Source organism: Rattus norvegicus, chromosome 1 (genome assembly GCF_021556685.1).
Source record: "Rattus norvegicus strain SHRSP/BbbUtx chromosome 1, alternate assembly SHRSP_T2T, whole genome shotgun sequence".
Lineage (NCBI taxonomy): Eukaryota > Metazoa > Chordata > Mammalia > Rodentia > Muridae > Rattus > Rattus norvegicus.
In genome coordinates, this window is record NC_141534.1 from 223,203,881 (window position 1) to 223,221,676 (window position 17,796).

General features: G+C 36.4%; 2 protein-coding genes across 2 annotated transcripts; both read left to right on the top strand.

Moving 5' to 3' along the window:
* Positions 1-551: 551 nt before the first annotated feature.
* Positions 552-1,478, top strand: Or5b113 (olfactory receptor family 5 subfamily B member 113). Its single transcript, NM_001409149.1, has one exon. It carries the CDS (start codon positions 555-557, stop codon positions 1,476-1,478), a length of 924 nt encoding a protein of 307 aa, NP_001396078.1. The 5' UTR covers positions 552-554.
* Positions 1,479-16,588: 15,110 nt separating this feature from the next.
* On the top strand, positions 16,589-17,521 carry Or5b114 (olfactory receptor family 5 subfamily B member 114). Its single transcript, XM_087610541.1, has one exon. The coding sequence runs from the start codon at positions 16,589-16,591 to the stop codon at positions 17,519-17,521; it is 933 nt and encodes a 310-aa protein (XP_087466667.1).
* The last annotated feature ends 275 nt before the right edge of the window (positions 17,522-17,796 follow it).

Genomic DNA, 17,796 nt, shown 5'->3' on the forward strand with positions numbered 1-17,796 from the left:
TGGTGGATGGGGAGGGGAAAACCTACATCAAAGGGGAGGGAGAGGAGTTAGGGGGCTGATGGACAGGAAACTGGGAAAGGAAATAACATTTGAAATGTAAATAAAAAATAACCAGTTTAATAAAAATGGAAGAAAAAAATAAGCCCTTTATTCCCTGTAGGTCATAAAAGCCAATAAAATGTTACCCACGATCTTAAAAAAAATCCATTGCAATTTTTGACAGGTAAGCATATTGAAATGTGAGGTTTAACTGCAATTAGGAGAAATGGGCTATCAAATAGGTTCAGCTACACTAATCATTTTTATCAAATTATTACATTGTTCATATGTCTGTTTTCAAATTCATAAAACGTTAAATTTTGGTATATCATTCACATATGGTGCTGTGCTAATACATTGTCCTCTGTTTTCAAGTTTACTTATATTTTGAAAAATCTTGATATAATTTTAACTATAGTCATAGAATAATACCACCTTCATACCTTTGAATTACAATTTCATTTCCTTATCAGACTGTACTTTTTAATTTTTTAGTGCTGTATAGATTGTTCAACATGGAGAATAGGACAGAAGTGACAGAGTTCCTCCTTCTGGGACTCACTGATGACCCACACCTACAGATCCCACTCTTCATTACATTTCTTTTCATTTACACAATCACTCTGGTGGGAAACCTGGGGATGATCCTGTTGATTCTCATGGACTCACGGCTCCACACGCCCATGTACTTTTTTCTAGGTAACTTATCTCTGGTAGACTTTTGTTACTCTTCAGCAGTCACTCCAAAAGTCATATCTGGTTTTCTTGTAGGAGACAAGGTCATTTCCTACAATGACTGTGCTGCTCAGATGTTCTTTTTTGCAGCATTTATTACTGTGGAGAATTATCTGTTGGCTTCAATGGCCTATGATCGCTATGCAGCAGTGTGTAAACCACTACATTATACCACCACCATGACTACAAGTATGTGTACATGGCTGATCATTGGCTCTTATGTCACTGGTTTCCTGAATGCCTCCATCCACATTGGAGATACGTTCCAGCTCTATTTCTGTGAGTCTAATGTTGTTCATCACTTTTTCTGTGATATTCCAGCAGTCATGGTTCTCTCTTGTTCTGACAGACATGCCAGTGAGTTGGTTCTTGTCTACATAGTAAGCTTCCACATATTTTTTGCCTTTATAGTTATTTGGATATCTTACATGTTCATTTTTGTCACCATCCTAAAGATGCCATCAGCTGAAGGCCACCACAAGGCTATATCCACCTGTGCCTCCCACTTCACTGCCGTCTCCATTTTCTATGGAACTAGTATTTTTATGTATGTACAGCCGAGCTCCAGTCACTCCATGGACACAGATAAAATTGCCTCAGTGTTCTATACCATGGTCATCCCCATGCTGAACCCTCTGGTCTATAGCCTGAGGAATAAAGAGGTTAAGAGTGCATTCAAAAAGATCATTTTAGAGCCAACATGATTTTTATGACTGATTTCTCACTTCAGAGACCCATGATACTTGGATTCATTATTTGTGATATTGTCTAGTTATTGGGTTATGTTTAAAATCCACCTTTTGTACAAGTTATAGAAAACATTGTTTTACAGAAACCAAGAAACAGAAAATGTTATGTCCAGAAATACTTATCTGAATGAGAATGCCTAAAATACTCAGGAGTTGCTTACATAAATTTTCAATCAGGATATTTATTAATTCACTTATTTTTTCTGGCATTTGGCAATAAGATATTAATACAGAGTACATAAGTGTAGACAGAGTCTTTTAAAGAGAAGATGTGCACATGGGCATTCTACAGTGAATGACACTTGAGGATGTCAGAAAATTTTTCAGAGTTAAATGAAACATGGCTTCTCTGGAGGTTATTGTTATCTACTGATTTGAATTGACTCCGATAAATCCAGGTAATTCATAAGACATGTGGTTATTTATGTCTAAAACTGGTTCTCAAAAATATCTTCTACTCACAGCAGAGGATTTATAATGATTTGCCCTCAATATTTGTGGCCAATTTCACATCCAATTTGGCTTTACCGAAGAGAACAGAAATCAGTGAAAGTTCTAGTTCTTCCTCACACTCTCTGTGTGTGGCTGAATCTCTCTCTTTCCTCTCTTTCTCTCTCTCTCTCTCTCTCTCTCTCTCTCTCTCTCTCTCTCTCTCTCTCTCTCTCTCTCTCTCTCTCTCTCTCCTGTCTCGCACTCTCTCCATGCTTCCTTCCTCCTCTTTTCTTTCACTCTTCCAACTCTCTGTTTTCTTTCCCTTCCTTTCCTCCTTTAACTATGGCATATGTCTTCTCTCATTCTTTGATGTGAGAATTTCTATTTGAGCTTCAAGATTGTCATTAGTCAGTTCATTCCCTCCCTTGCTTAGGATGCCAAATTCAGACTGAATATACTCCCTAGACTTTGGCCAATATATTGGGAGTTTTCTATACACCACTATCACATAAAACCAAACCCATAATATATATATGCTTCAAAAATATATGTGTGAACACATATTCTATTTTTGCATTTATGTTTCAATAGAGAGCCCAGAAAATATCTATCAGTTTTCATAGTCAATAATTTAATTTCAAATTTGAATATGATGATGGAAAAGTTGTATATTATTTATTTATTTTACAGACATTCTAGGAGTCCAGTATCAAAATATGCATTATTAAATAACAGAGTGTCTTCTTTTGTATCTTTTACTGAAATATGTCCTACATTGACTGACATCTCTCATCTGACATTTGTGCTTAAACATATCTTTTTATTATAATTTTCAGAAGGATAATTTGTCAGAATAGCCAGAAATGTAATAGTTTGGAAGTTAATATTTTCATCTATTACTAAATATTTTAGATTATTTATATCAAAGTAGTAATGCATACTCTCATGTCTGAAAGAGTCATTCATTTCCTACATTAGATGAGTTGCATTCTTTTCTGCCTTATTTCCAGGTATATCATTGCTTTTTCTTAGGGCTACAATTATTATCTTGCTTCAGTATCTCTGCACTTTGTTCCTCTGTCATAGGACCCTTCTTCCAACCTTCATAAAAGGGTTATGCTGAACTCATTGCATAAACTGCCATCCTATATTATTCTAGTTAGTTTTGTCACTGTTCACTGACTATGCACATTTTTGATGTTGTCCATCTTTCAAATGTGGAATACAAATTTCATGGGAGAAGAAATTATTTTCTTCAAATATATCATTCAAATATATTTCTACTTGTACACACACATGACCATACACACACTTACCTGCATGCACACGCATGTGCACACAGAAACGTGCACACACACACACACACACACACACACACACACACCAGATGGTGATAGAAATAAATTAGACAAAAGCTTATAAATACAATTTGATTTGCATAAAGTTGTTATAAGGAAACTTATGTATAATTAACATATACTGATAAAGTTAATGATAGTTAACATTTTATCAGATGTCTCTGTAGTAGTAACTTTTTATTTATTTTTCGTCTTTGTTCTTTTTAATTAAACTAATTAATTAATTAATTTTTTTTCATTCCAGATCTATTCCCCTCCAGGTCTTCTCCCCAAAACTTCCACATCCTATACCCCTTCACCCACACTCGTTTCTCTGTATCCAGAAGGATGTCCCTATAGCACCCACCACACCAAATCTCTCAACTTCCTAGGGTCTCCATCTCTTGAGGATTAGGTGCATCTTCTCTGAATGAATGCAGAATTCCTCTGCTGTATATATGTTGGAGGCCTCATCTCAGACGGGGTATGCTTCCTAGTTGGTGATCCAGGGTCTGAGAGATCTTGAGAATCCAGGTTAATTGACACTGCTGGTCCCCCTACAGGGATACCCTCCTCCTTAGCTTCCTCCATCTTTTCTTTAATTCAACGAAAGGAGTCAGCAGCTTCTGTTCACTGGTTGCATGCACATATCTACATCTGACTCTTTCAGCTGCTTGATGGGTCTTTTGGACAGCAGTCATGGTAGGTCCCTTTTTGTGAATGCCCCATAGATTCAGTAATGGTATCAGGTCTTGGGGCCTCCCCTTGAACTGGATCACACTTTGGGTCTGTTGCTGGACCTTTTTTTCCTGCATTTCTTCCAGACAGCAAGAATTATGGGTCAGAGCTTCGGCTATGGGATAGCAACCCCATCCATCACTTGATGCCTTGTCTTTCTGCTGGAGGAGGATTCAATATGTTCCCTGTAGGACTGTAGGGCTAACTCAGTGTATGGCTGTTCATCTAGGGTCTTATGCCACTTTGAATCATGAGAGTCTTTCACATCCTGGGTGTCTGGTATATTCTAGAGCGTCCTCCCAATCTCCTTTCTCCAGAGGTTGCCTGTTTTCACCCTTTCTGCCGGCCCTCAGGGCTTCAGTCCTTTTCCTCCACCTAATACCAGATCAGGTTCCCCTGTCTGCCAATCTCCATTCCTTCACCCCTTTCTGCCTTCCCTCCCATATTGTGGTTGCTTTCTTCTTCCTCCCAAGTGGAACTGAGCTGTGCACACTGGGGCTCTTCAGCTTGATCAACTTTTAGACTGTATCCTGGATACAGTGGACTGTATCTTGGATATTCTGTACTATTTTTGTGGGGGTTTTTTGTGGGGTTAATAACCACTTATCATTGATAACATACTGTGTATGGCCTTTTGGGTCTGAGTTAACCTCACTCAGGATGTCACTTTCCAGTTCCTTCTATTTGCTTGCCAAACTCAAGATATCCTTATTCTTAATAGCAGAGTGGTAAACAATTGTGTAAATGAACCACATTTTCTGTATCCATTCTTCTGTTGTGAGACATTGGACTTGTTTCCAGCTTCTTGCTATCACAAATAAAGTTGCTATGAACATAATGGAACATGTGCCTTTGTGGGACGGGGTGGGGGGCATCTTTGAGTCCCAAGAGTGGTATTTCTCAGTCTTTAGGTAGGTCTATTTCTAAATTTTTTGAGGAACCTCCAAATTGATTTCACAGAGCGGTTGCAACAGTTTGCAATCCCACCATTCATGGAGGAGTGTTCCTATTTCTCCACATGCTTGCCAAAATGTGTTGTCACCTGAGGTTTTCGTCTTAGCCATTCTGACTGGTGGAAGGTGGGATCTCGGGGTCATTTTTGTTTGCATATCTCTGATCACTAAGGACTTTGAACATTTCTTTAGGTGCTTCTCAGTCATTCAAGATACCTCGACTATGAGTTCTTTACATGTTTTGGATATTAGTCTTTATCAGATGTGGGCTTAGTGAAGATTTTTTCCCTATCTGTAGGGTGCTAATATGTCTTATTGACTATGTCCTCTGTGTTACAGAAGCTTTCCAGTTTCATGAGGTCCCATTTATCAATTCTTGATCTTAAAGTGTTAGTCTTTGGAGGTCTGTTTAGGAAATTTCTGACTGTGCCACTGAGTTCATGGCTCCTTCCCAATTTCTCTTCTGTTTGATTCCATATATCTCATTTTATGTAGTAACATTTTAGTAAGCATTTCATGAATGAATAAAATTTCTTCTGCATAAACTGTATGGTATTGGTATAGAGATAGGCAGATAGATCAGTGGAACAGAATTGAAGAGCAGAAATCAAACCACACACCTATAGTCACTTAATCTATAGTCACTTGAGTCCAAGTGAATCAAGGACCTCCACATCAAACCAGATACACTCAAACTAATAGAAGAAGAAGTGTGGAAAAGTCTTAAACAAATGGGCACTAGGGAAAATTTCCGGAACAAAACGCCAATGGCTCAAACTCTAAGATCAAGAATCAACAAATGGGACCTCGTAAAACTACAAAGCTTTTGTAAAGCAAAAGGCACTGTCATTAGGACAAAATGGCAACCAATAGATTTGCAAAAGATCTTAACCAATCCTACATCTGATAGAGGGCTAATATCCAAAATATTCAAAGAACTCAAGAAGTTAGACTCTCCAGAGTCAAATTACCCGATTTTAAAAAGTGGTACAGAGCTAAACAAAACACTCCGAGTTGAGCATTATTGAATGGCCAAAAAGAGAATAAAGAAATGATCAGCATCCTTAGTCATCAGGGAAATGAAAATCAAAACAACCCTGAGATTCCACCTCTACCAGTCAGAATGGCTAAGATAAAAATCTCGGGTGACAAGAGATGCTGGTGAGGATGTGGAGAAAGAGGAACACTCCTCCATTGTTGATGGGATTGCAAACTGTTACAACCACTCTGGAAATCAGTCTTGAGTTTCCTCAGAAAATTGGACATAGTACTATCTAAGTACCCAACTATACCACTCTTGAGCATATATCCAAAAGATGCTCCAACATACAACAAAGACACTTGCCCCACTATGTTCATAGCATCCTTATTTCCAGAAGCTGTAAAGAACCCAGATGCCCTTCAAGAGAGGAATGGATTCATAATGTGTGGTACATATACACAGTGGAGTACTACTCAGCTATCAAAAACAATGACTTCATGAAATGCATAGCCAAATGGAATGAAGTAGAAAATATCATCCTGAGTGAGGTTACTCAATCAAAGGAAAACACACTTGGTATTCCCTCACTCATAAGTGGATTTCAGCCAAAAAGCCCAAATTGTCCAAGATGCAATCCACAGACCACGGTAAGCTCAAGAAGAAGGATGACCAAATTTGGATGCTCCCACTCCTTCTTTAAAGGGGGGTAATATACATAGGAGGGAATATGGAAGTAAAGTTTAGAGCAGTGACTGAAGGAATGGCCATTCAGAGCCTGCCCAACTTGTGTCATATGAATATACATACATACATACATACACACACACACACACACACACACACACACACACACATATATATATATATATATATATATATATATATATATATATATATATATATATATATATCCACCAAAACTAGATAAGATTGATGAAGCTAAAAAATGCATGCTGAAAGGGACTGGATATAGATCTCTCTTGAGAGCCACATCCAGAGCATGTCCAATACAGAGGTCAATGCCTGCAGCAAACCACCAAACTGAGACTAGTGCTCCTTTGGGGGAAATTAGAGGAAGTATTGAAAGAATTGAAGAAGTTCCCAACTCAATAAAAACAACAATGCCAACCAACCAGACCTTCCAGGGACTAAATCACTTCCAAAAGACTATATATGGACTGACCCAGGGCTTCAATTGCATATGTAGTAGAGAATAGCCTTGTTGGGGTACCAGGGGAAGGGGAAGCCCTTGGTCCTGCCAAGTTCGGACCCCCAGTGCAGGGGAATATGGAGGGGCAGTAAGGGGGATGTATAAGTGGAATACCTGTATGGGGGAGGGCGAAGGGAGGGAATGGGGGCTTTTGGACAGGAAAGTGGGAAGGGGAATAACATTTGAAATGCAGGCAAAGAAATATATCTAGTAAAAAAAATTAAAAAAATCATCCATCATGACAATGAATTACACATAATTATTGCCTTGTGGAGGCACGCCCAGATTATTTAATAAACACTGAAAATTTTTTGCTCTACTGAAATGCTACTTCATATATACTAATTAGTTTCCATTTCTCATCTTATGCCTACTTAATTCCTGGCATTCAATTTATCCAGCAGAACATCAAACTTCAAGTAAATTTTATGAAGGATTGATCTTTTATTAAGTGGTAAGTTTCACATCACATAAGTATATTCTTAAAATTAATTAATAAACTATATACATTATATATAATGTGTGTTTCAGAAAAAGTAAAAAGACAATACTATTACTTAAAACCCTTACATACATAGATTTGTGCGGCTCGACTTATCAAAGATGATTATTTTATGGAGCAGAGGATATTAGAGAGGATACCACCTGGACTAAGAATTGGGAAGTGACTATGTGGTGTTCATCCCTTAGTGGGACATCTGTAACAACCCCTACTTTTTTTAGAAGATGTCTGTTGGTAGGTTTTTATCCCAGTCAATAATTATACAACTATAAACATATGAGTAGAAAGCATAACAATCTTATCTACAGACCAAGAAGCATAGGCAACTAGGACTGAGAGGGAGAAATAACTTTTTTGGAGGATGAGGCTTTTATTGATTATTCAATGTCATGTGCTCTGACCTAAAGTTTCTTAAGCAAAAGACACATTAAATGGATACAGACAGTTTTATGAACATATATGCAACAGCAGTAGCAACAACAACAACAAAGGTAATAATGGTGGTGGTGGTGATAAGAAAAAGAATACCATCAATTTGAAAAAGTGAGATGTGCTATGTGAGCAGTTGGAGGGTGAAACTAAAGTATTGTAATTAGATTTTGATTACAATATTGAATAGCAAATTATATGAATTAGGAAGGAAAACATACTGGGTAATTCTTGGCAATGTTGGAGGGAGGTGTGGAAGTATGTATGACTAAATTTCACTGGACAAATGTATGGAAGTTTCAAACCCTAAAAATGAATTTCAGTATAGAATATAAACATTTAAAAAACATTTGTATTTCAAAGAAACACAATTATAACATTTAAAATATTTTATTTAAATAATAGATACTACTAAATTTTGGAGATTACCAAGTCCTAATTTGGAGGATTGGACCTCAGTAAATACACATGAAAACTCATGGTCCAGTGTAGTCAAAAACCCACAAGCAGAGTTCAAGAGGAGCTTTATAGTACAATCAACAATAAGATGAACTGTTAAAGAGATTCCTTTTGTTCAGAGAGATCAGCATAATGTGTTAATCTGAGTTCTGAATGACTGTATGATGGCTATTCCATTATGGAGGCCAATTTCTCTAAGTAACCTAGAATGTTCAAATGGAAGTTTAATCAAAACCCCCTGTGATAACTCATGGATAACTTTGGTTTTCATATCATCCACTTGGAGAATTGGAATGAATTCAGCAACCTCAGCACCATTGCCAGAAGATTTACATAATTTTTCCAGACTAACTTCAAAATATTCATGTCATTTTTCCGGATGTTAAAATGGTAATCAAATGCCTGACCTCATTCTACACCCCCACACAGAATATCAGAAGTAGCCAGTTATGTTATGTTTTCTGACTCGAGTAAAAATTTCAAAATTATCACTCATAGTATAATGGTTGAGATGTCGAATGACAAGTATTTCCAGTACTACACATGTAGACAACATACATTTATTTCTTTGATTTTAGGGACTTTGAAGTCCCAAATAAAGTTGCTAACAAGTTAGGTTATTGGTTTTTCCTTTCAATTTCCTCTATTTTTTCCTTTTCTTTTATTGAATATTTTCGGTATTTATACTTCAAATGTTATCCAATTGCTGGTTTTCCCTCCAAAACCCCCATATACCTTCCCCCTATACCTGCTTCTGTGAGAGTGCTCTCACACATAACACACCTACTCTCTCCTGCTTCCTCGCCTTAGCATTTCCCTACACTGGGCATCAGCCTTCACAGGACCAAGCGCCTCTCCTCACATTGATGCCTGATGAGGCCATCCTCTGCTACTTGTGTACTCTTTGGTTGACTGTTTAGTCCCTGGGAGCTATGAGGTGGTTCATTGGTTGATCTTCTTGTTTTTCCTTTGGGGTTGCCAACTCCTTCAGCTCCTTAAGCCCTTTCTCTAGCTCGTCCATTGAAGACCATGTTCTCATTCCAGTGGTTGGATGCAAGCATCTGCCTTTGTATTTGTCAGGCTCTGGCAGTACCTCTCAGGAGACAGTGACATCAGGCTCCTGTCAATATGCACTTCTTGGCACCTGCAATAGTGTCTGGGTTTAGTGAATGTATATGGGATGAAACTTCAGGTGGGGCAGTCTCTGGATAACCTTTCTTTTAATCTCTGCTCTAAATTTTGACTCCATATTTCCTCCTGTGAGCATTTGATCACCATTCTAAAAGGTACTGAAGTATCCACACTTTGGTCTTCCTTCTTCTTGAACTTCATGTGGTCTGTAAATTATATCTTGGGTATGCCAAGCTTTTGGGCTAATAAACACTTAGCAGTGAATGCATCATCCCAAGTGTGTTCTTTTGTGATTGCATTACCTCACTCAAGATGATATTTTCTAGTTGGATCCATTTGCCTGAGAATTTCCTGAAGTCATTGCTTTTTTTTTTCCTTGAGGAATACATGAATGCATTAGTCACTTTTGTATTAGTTTTTTTCTCATAATTAACTTGAGTATTTCGTATTTACAATTCGATTGTTATTCCCCTTCCCAGTTTCTAGGCCAACATCACCCTAACTCCTGACCCTCCCCTTCTCTATGGGTATTCCCTTCCCCATCCTCCCCCCATTACCAACCTCTCCCCAAAACTCATCCTCAAGTTACCGCCTTAGAGTGAAAGCCTGGAAAACAATTTTCCAACAAACCATCTGAAGAAGCAAGTTGGAGTAGCCATTCTAATATCGAATAAAATCGATATTCAACTAAAAGTCATCAAAAAAGATAAGGAAGGACACTTCCTATTCATCAAAGGAAAAATCCACCAAGATGAACTCTCAATCCTAAATATCTATGCTCCAAATACAAGGGCACCTACATACATAAAAGAAACCTTACTAAAGCTCAAAGCACACATTGCACTTCACACAATAATAGTAGGAGATTTCAACACCCTACTCTCATCAATGGACAGATCATGGAAACAGAAATTAAACATATACATAGACAGACTAAAAGAAGTCATGAATCAAATGGACTTAACAGATATTTCTAGAACATTCTATCCTAAAATGAAAGGATATACCTTCTTCTCACCACCTCATGGTACTTTCTCCAAAATTGACCATATAATTGGTCATAAAACAGATACAGAAAGATAGAAATAATCCCAGGTGTTCTATCAGACCACCACGGGCTAAAGCTGTTCTTCAACAACAATAAAGGAAGAACGCCCACATATACATGGAAGTTGAACAATCCTCTCCTCAATGATAACCTGGTCAAGGAAGAAATAAAGAAAGAAATTAAAAACTTCTTAGAATTTAATGAAAATGAAGGTACAACATACCCAAACTTATGGAACACAACGAAAGCTGTGCTAAGAGGAAAACTCGTAGCTCTGAATGCCTGCAGAAAGAAACAGGAGAGAGCATATATCAGCAACTTGACACCACACCTAAAATTTCTAGAACAAAAAGAAGCAAATACACCCAGGAGGAGTAGAAGGCAGGGGATAATCAAACTCAGAGCTGAAATCAACCAAGTAGAAATAAAAAGGACCATAGAAAGAATCACCAGAACCAAAAGTTGGTTCTTTGAGAAAATCAACAAGATAGATAAACCCTTAGCCAAATTAACAAGAGGACCCTGAGAGTGTGTCCAAATTAACAAAATCAGAAATGAAAAGGGAGACATAACTACAGAATCAGAAGAAATTCAAAAAATCATCAGATCTTACTACAAAAACCTATATTCAACAAAACTTGAAAATCTGCAGGAAATGGACAATTTCCTAGACAGATACCAGGTACTGAAGTTAAATCAGGAACAGATAAACCATTTAAACAACCCCATAACTCCTAAAGAAATAGACGCAGTCATGAAAGGTCTCCCAACCAAAAAGAACCCAGGTCCAGATGAGTTCAGTGCAGAATTGTATGAGAACTTTATAGAAGACCTCATACCAATACTATTCAAACAATTCCACAAAAATGAAACAGATGGAGCGCTTCCAAATTCCTTCTATGAAGCCACAATTACTCGTATACCTAAACCACACAAAGACCCACCAAAAAAGAGAACTTCAGACCAATTTCCCTTCTGAATATCGGCGCAAAAATACTCAATGAAATTCTGGCCAACTGAATGCAAGAGCACATCAAACTATCATCCACCATGATCAAGTAGGCTTCATCCCAGGCATGCAGGGATGGTTTAATATGCAGAAAACCATCAACGCAATCCATTATATAAACAAACTTAAAGAACAAAACCACATGGTCATTTCATTAGATTCTGAGAAAGCATTTGACAAAATTCAACACCCTTCCATGATAAAAGTCCTGGAAAGAATAGGAACCCAAGGCCCATACCTAGAAATAGTAAAAGCCATATACAGCAAGCCAGTAGCTAACATTAAACTAAATGGAGAGAAACTTGAAGCCATCTCACTAAAATCAGGGACTAGACAAGACTGCCCACTCTCTCACTATTTATTCAGTATAGTTCTTGAGGTTCTAGCCAGAGCAATCAGACAACAAAAGGAGATCAAAGGGATACAGATTGGAAAAGAAGAAGTCAAAATATCATTATTTGCCAATGATATGATAGTATATTTAAGTGATCCCAAAAGTTCCACCAGGGAACTACTAAACCTGATAAACACCTTCAGCAAAGAAGCTGGGTATAAAATTAACTCAAATAAATCAGTAGCCTTCCTCTATATAAAAGAGAAACAAGCTAAGAAAAAAATTAGGGAAACAACACCCTTCATAATAGTCCCAAATAATATAAAATAGCTCGGTGTGACTTACCCAAGCAAGTGGAAGATCTGTATGATAAGAACTCCAAGCCTCTGAAGAAAGAAATTGAAGAAGTCATTGCTTTTAATAGCTAGGTAGTATCCCATTGTGTAAAAATACTATATTTTCTGTATTCATTCCTCTTTTGAAGAGCATCTGGGTTCTTTCCAGCTTCTGGATACTATAAATAAGGCTGCTAAGAACATAGTGGAGCATGTGTCCTTGTTACATGTTAGAAGATCTTTTGGGTGCATGCCAAGGAGTGGTATGTACGGGTTCTCAGGTTGCATTATGTTCAATTTTCTTAGTAACCATCAGACTGATTTCCAGAGTTGTTGTACCATCGTGTAACCTCTCCAACAATGGAGGAGTGTTTCTTTTTCTCCTCATCCTCTCCAGCATCTGCTGTCATCTGAGTTTTTGACCTTAGCCATTCTGACTGGTGTGAGGTGGAATATCAGTGTTGTTTCAATTTGTTTTTCCCTGATGACTGAGGATGTTGAACTTTTCTTAGGTGCTTTTTGGTCATTAAATAGGCTTATTTGGTTTTCTGGAGTCAACCTTCTTGATATATATATATATATATATATATATATATATATATATATATATATGATATTAGCCCTCTAAACCTCTAAATATATTTTCCCAGTCTGTTGGTTGCCATTTTGTCCTATTACAATGTCATTTGACTTACTGAAGCTCTGTAATTTTATGAGGTTGCTTTTGTAGATTCTTGATCATAGAGAATAAGCCACTAATGTTTTGTTCAGAAAGATTTCCTCTGTGCCTATGAGTTTGATGTTCTTCCCCACTTTCTTTTCTATTAGTTTCAGTGTATCTGGTTCTATCTGTAATTTTTTGACCCACTTGGACTTGATCTTTGTAACGGTGCTAAAAATGGATGTGTTTTCATTCTTTTGTATGCTGGCATGGTGACCTCCAGTTGAACCAGTACCATTTGTTGAAAATGCTGTCTTTTTTCCACTGGATAGTTTTAGCTCCTTTGTCAAAGATCAAGTGATCAAAGATGTGTGTGAATATGTCAGTATGTGTGACAGTAGAAACCAATGGCATCACATTTCTTAGAACTAGTATTCTAGGCAATTGTCATCTCCCTGACATGTTGCTGGGGACCAAATCTGATACTCTGTCAGAGCAATAACTGCTCAAGAGCTCTTAATACCTATGCAATCTCTCTAGCAATCCAAATTTTGATCTTTAACTGATACTTAATACTCATATATTTTCAATGTACAATATGTATATTTGAATTGATTTTCCATACATTTTTATTCAAGCTAATTGAACATTAGAACATTTTTTTGTGTGTGGAACCAGGGACCAACTCTGAAGTTTAATTAGATCTCCATTTCACATATCTTCATTTTACCATTGTATTTGAAGGACCCTCATCCGTGACCATGAACATATTTTTACAACTTATAGAAGAGTATCTCAATTATATTGGTGTAGATATTATGTAGAATATATATAAAAGACTCTATTCAGAAATCTATACCACAGTATGTAGGCATAAGTATATCTATATCTATATCTATCTATCTATCTGTCTACATATATATACACACACATATATATATAATATATATACTTTTATACTGTTCAACTGAAACAGTATTAAAGACTCAGCAATTAATATGAAGACAAGTGTTTAAGTAGACTATCCAGCCTTTCCTAAGCCTTTAAATCATGTTTTATTTATTATTTCATATTTTTATATACTGGTATAATATATGTTCGTATGTTGAACATCTTCATCTCCCATTACCTACTACCTCCCTCCAACCTCTCACAGGGCCTCTGCCCTTGTCTCCCAACCTTAAGTCCTCCATATAACATTGTCACAAATAGCCTCCTGAGTTCAATTAGAGATTCCCAAGGAGACATGTGTGCCCACATTTTAATTATTTTTTCCTAGATTGGAAAACAGAAGTGCCAGGTATTCCCATAAAAGAAATCTCCAGAGGAGCAGAAGTCTACATGTTTTTTAGTTCTTCATTCATAAGTGTCCTATATAAATAAATTCATGATATGATTTCTCAGAAAATTTCATCTACACATTTGGATGGTATTTACTGTTGTCACCTTCAGGGCCACCTCTTGACAGAGATTTTCTTTTAGTTTTCCTGCATGGTTAAGGAAGAACACTCAAAGGTAAAGTCTTTATTGAGAGACTGTCAATTGGTGACATATAGATATGTCTTCTCTTTAAGTCATAAGAAATAAATTATATGACATATGCAGTCTTCTCATTTTTGTTTTGTAATTAAGGTCAGTACATGGCCCTCACTTTAAGGAGGAAGAATTAATAGATTAATAGAAGTTCAGAAGTCAATACAGATTTCTGCCCTTTCTACTGTTTTTCTCCATCTCAGAGAAAATGAATGTGATAGTTCATTATCCGAGAAAGAAATGCAAAGCCAGCATTCTGTAAGTGACCTCATCATGTCACATTTTATTACAAAGAATTGGATATGTATGTCTGTGTATATATATAGTCATTGGCAGTGAGGCTTGTAGATCATGGAAAAGGAGGTGGGTAAAAACACCCACTGTGAGTTATGTTAAATCTGAGAAGGATCACAGAAAGAGATTCTTAAAACAATATCTAGAGGGAGTTTATGTTATGAATACAAAAAGTTCCATTTTGAGAGTTCACATATTCTCTTACATAATATGCATTGACTAAAAGGTACAGCATTCTGAGTCACTGTGATATTTTGTCTTTTTCCTATTTGTACATCTGTTATTTATAATGAAGAAACATACAGAAAGCTAGGAGAAAAAGATGAACCATTTTAAATTTCAAAAAAAATTATGTAAGTTTCATGATAATCATATACATTTTAACAGTTTCCCTACAATCACAAAGATGATCATTACGTTTACATATTTTGAAATAGATGGATTTTTATGAAGATTCAAGGCTTAAAATACCTTGAATTTTATTTCAAAATAAATATAAAATTTAGAAGGTCTGATAAATTTTTAAAGACTCAGTTTCTTCAGTGCTTAAAAAACAAAAATAATATCCTAATAATGCCCTATTTATGTATTGATGCATTAATCCTTGTTCTGCTTCTATTTTCGCTAATGAAATGCTTTAGAGGTAACCTCAGAAGGAAGCGTAAGGATAATTATACTGGTGTTTGAGAGAAATACAAGTACAGGAATGCACCAAATACCTCACCTGCTGATAGCAGAGAGATGGAGCACAGTGATTGAGAATGCCTTTCGATTTTTAGTTAAGTACAATAAAGTTGGCATGTTCAAAATGGTGTACAGATAGTTGTATGCAGGAAGAGGAGGAGGCATTCAGAGTTTGAGTGAGACAGCCCAGAGTTCCTAAAAACATATGCTAAAAATTTGGCATGTAATAAAATATAGATTAAAAAGTGAAAAGTATGCTTAATGCCAAGCCATAAAAACAAGTTCAGGCATAACTACATTCAATAGTTCTATGTCCCAGAACAAAATATTGTACCAAGGACACATAATAAGAATTAAAAAGATAACTCTATAACTCCAATTATGGTGAGCATTTACCAGGGTGAACATGTAATTGTATCTTAAGCTACAATTTCAATTTAATTACGCTTCAGTGTGACCTCTGATATTTGGGAATCAGTGTGTGTCACATATTGTAATGAATCCAAGGCAAACTGTGATATTTTATACATGAGTAATATGAATAAATGATTCCACTTTTGTACTTCATAATTTATATGAAAGTAATAATCAGCAAATACTACTATCATTGGAACAATACTTGGAATCAACATATCAAGTTGCTATCTACAAATGTGAGCTTTTGCTGAGTTCAGAAGTGAATTGGGAAATCATCTACATATCACTTTTATCAGATTGTTAAATACTCCCAATACTGTGAACTATAAATATTAAAATCCTGTAGGCAATCTATAAATAACCTTTAAATTCTAGTATATCTAACCCTCTATAAGATTACTACATCTTATACTAAATCTTATTGATTTAGGGAAATAACTAGTCTAGAAAATTGCTAATTACAGAATTTTGCTAAATCAAGTCACATGTACACATTTATGGTTTTCTATTTTGATTCAAGTTCTTTATCATCATGCTTCTCTTTTTCAATGGTTGTGGACATTTTAATGGTTTAAAGATGACACTGTTGGACAACAGGACAGAAGTGACACACTTCCTCCTGATTGGACTCACTGATGATCCAGGCCTACAGCTTCCCCTCTTCATGATATTTCTCTTCATTTACACTATCACCCTGATGGGAAATCTGGGGATGACCTTGCTGATTGTCCTGGACTCTCGTCTCCACACACCCATGTACTTTTTTCTATGTAATCTGTCCTTGGTTGATTTTTGCTACTCTTCAGCAGTCACACCCACAGTCATGACTGGGCTCTTAATTGAAGACAAGGTCATTTCCTACAGTGATTGTGCTGCTCAGATGTTCTTTTTTGCAGGCTTTGCTACTGTGGAAAATTACCTGCTGGCCTCAATGGCTTATGATCGCTATGCAGCAGTTTGTAAGCCACTACATTATTCTTCTACCATGACTACCAGTGTATGTATAAGTCTTTCAATAGTTTCCTATGCCTGTGGTTTCCTGAATGCCTCCATCCACATTGGAGACACTTTCAATCTTTCTTTCTGTGGGTCCAATATAGTCCATCATTTCTTCTGTGATGTTCCAGCAGTCATGGTTCTCTCTTGTTCTGATAGACATGTCAGTGAGCTGGTTCTTGTTTATGTAGTGAGCTTCAATATCTTTGTTGCTATCTCTGTTATCTGGATATCCTACATATTCATTTTTATCACAATCTTTAAAATGAAATCAAGTGCTGGATATCGAAAAGCTATATCCACTTGTGCCTCACATTTCACTGCAGTATCCATTTTCTATGGGACAATCATATTCATGTACATGCAGCCCAGCTCCAGTCATTCCATGGACACAGACAAAATTGCATCTGTATTCTACACCATGATCATCCCTATGCTGAACCCTCTGGTCTATGGCCTGAGGAACAAGGAGGTTAAGAGTGCATTCACAAAAATGTTGCAGGTAGCAAAATAGTCTGAAGTATTTTGCTTTTAATGTTGTAGGATGAAACATGATATATATATATATATATATATATATGTATATATATATATGCAATTAAATTCCATAATTGGTTTTCATATTTCTCATATTTACTATATAGAAAAATATTGTATTAGAATCATAGATCTGAGATTTGTTTGTTAGGTTTTCTTGGCAATTCCACTGTGAATATCTATGAATTGTTTTAGTGAATGATTCATTAAATTTCATCTTAATATCAGTAAAATATAGAAAAGTATTTTCAC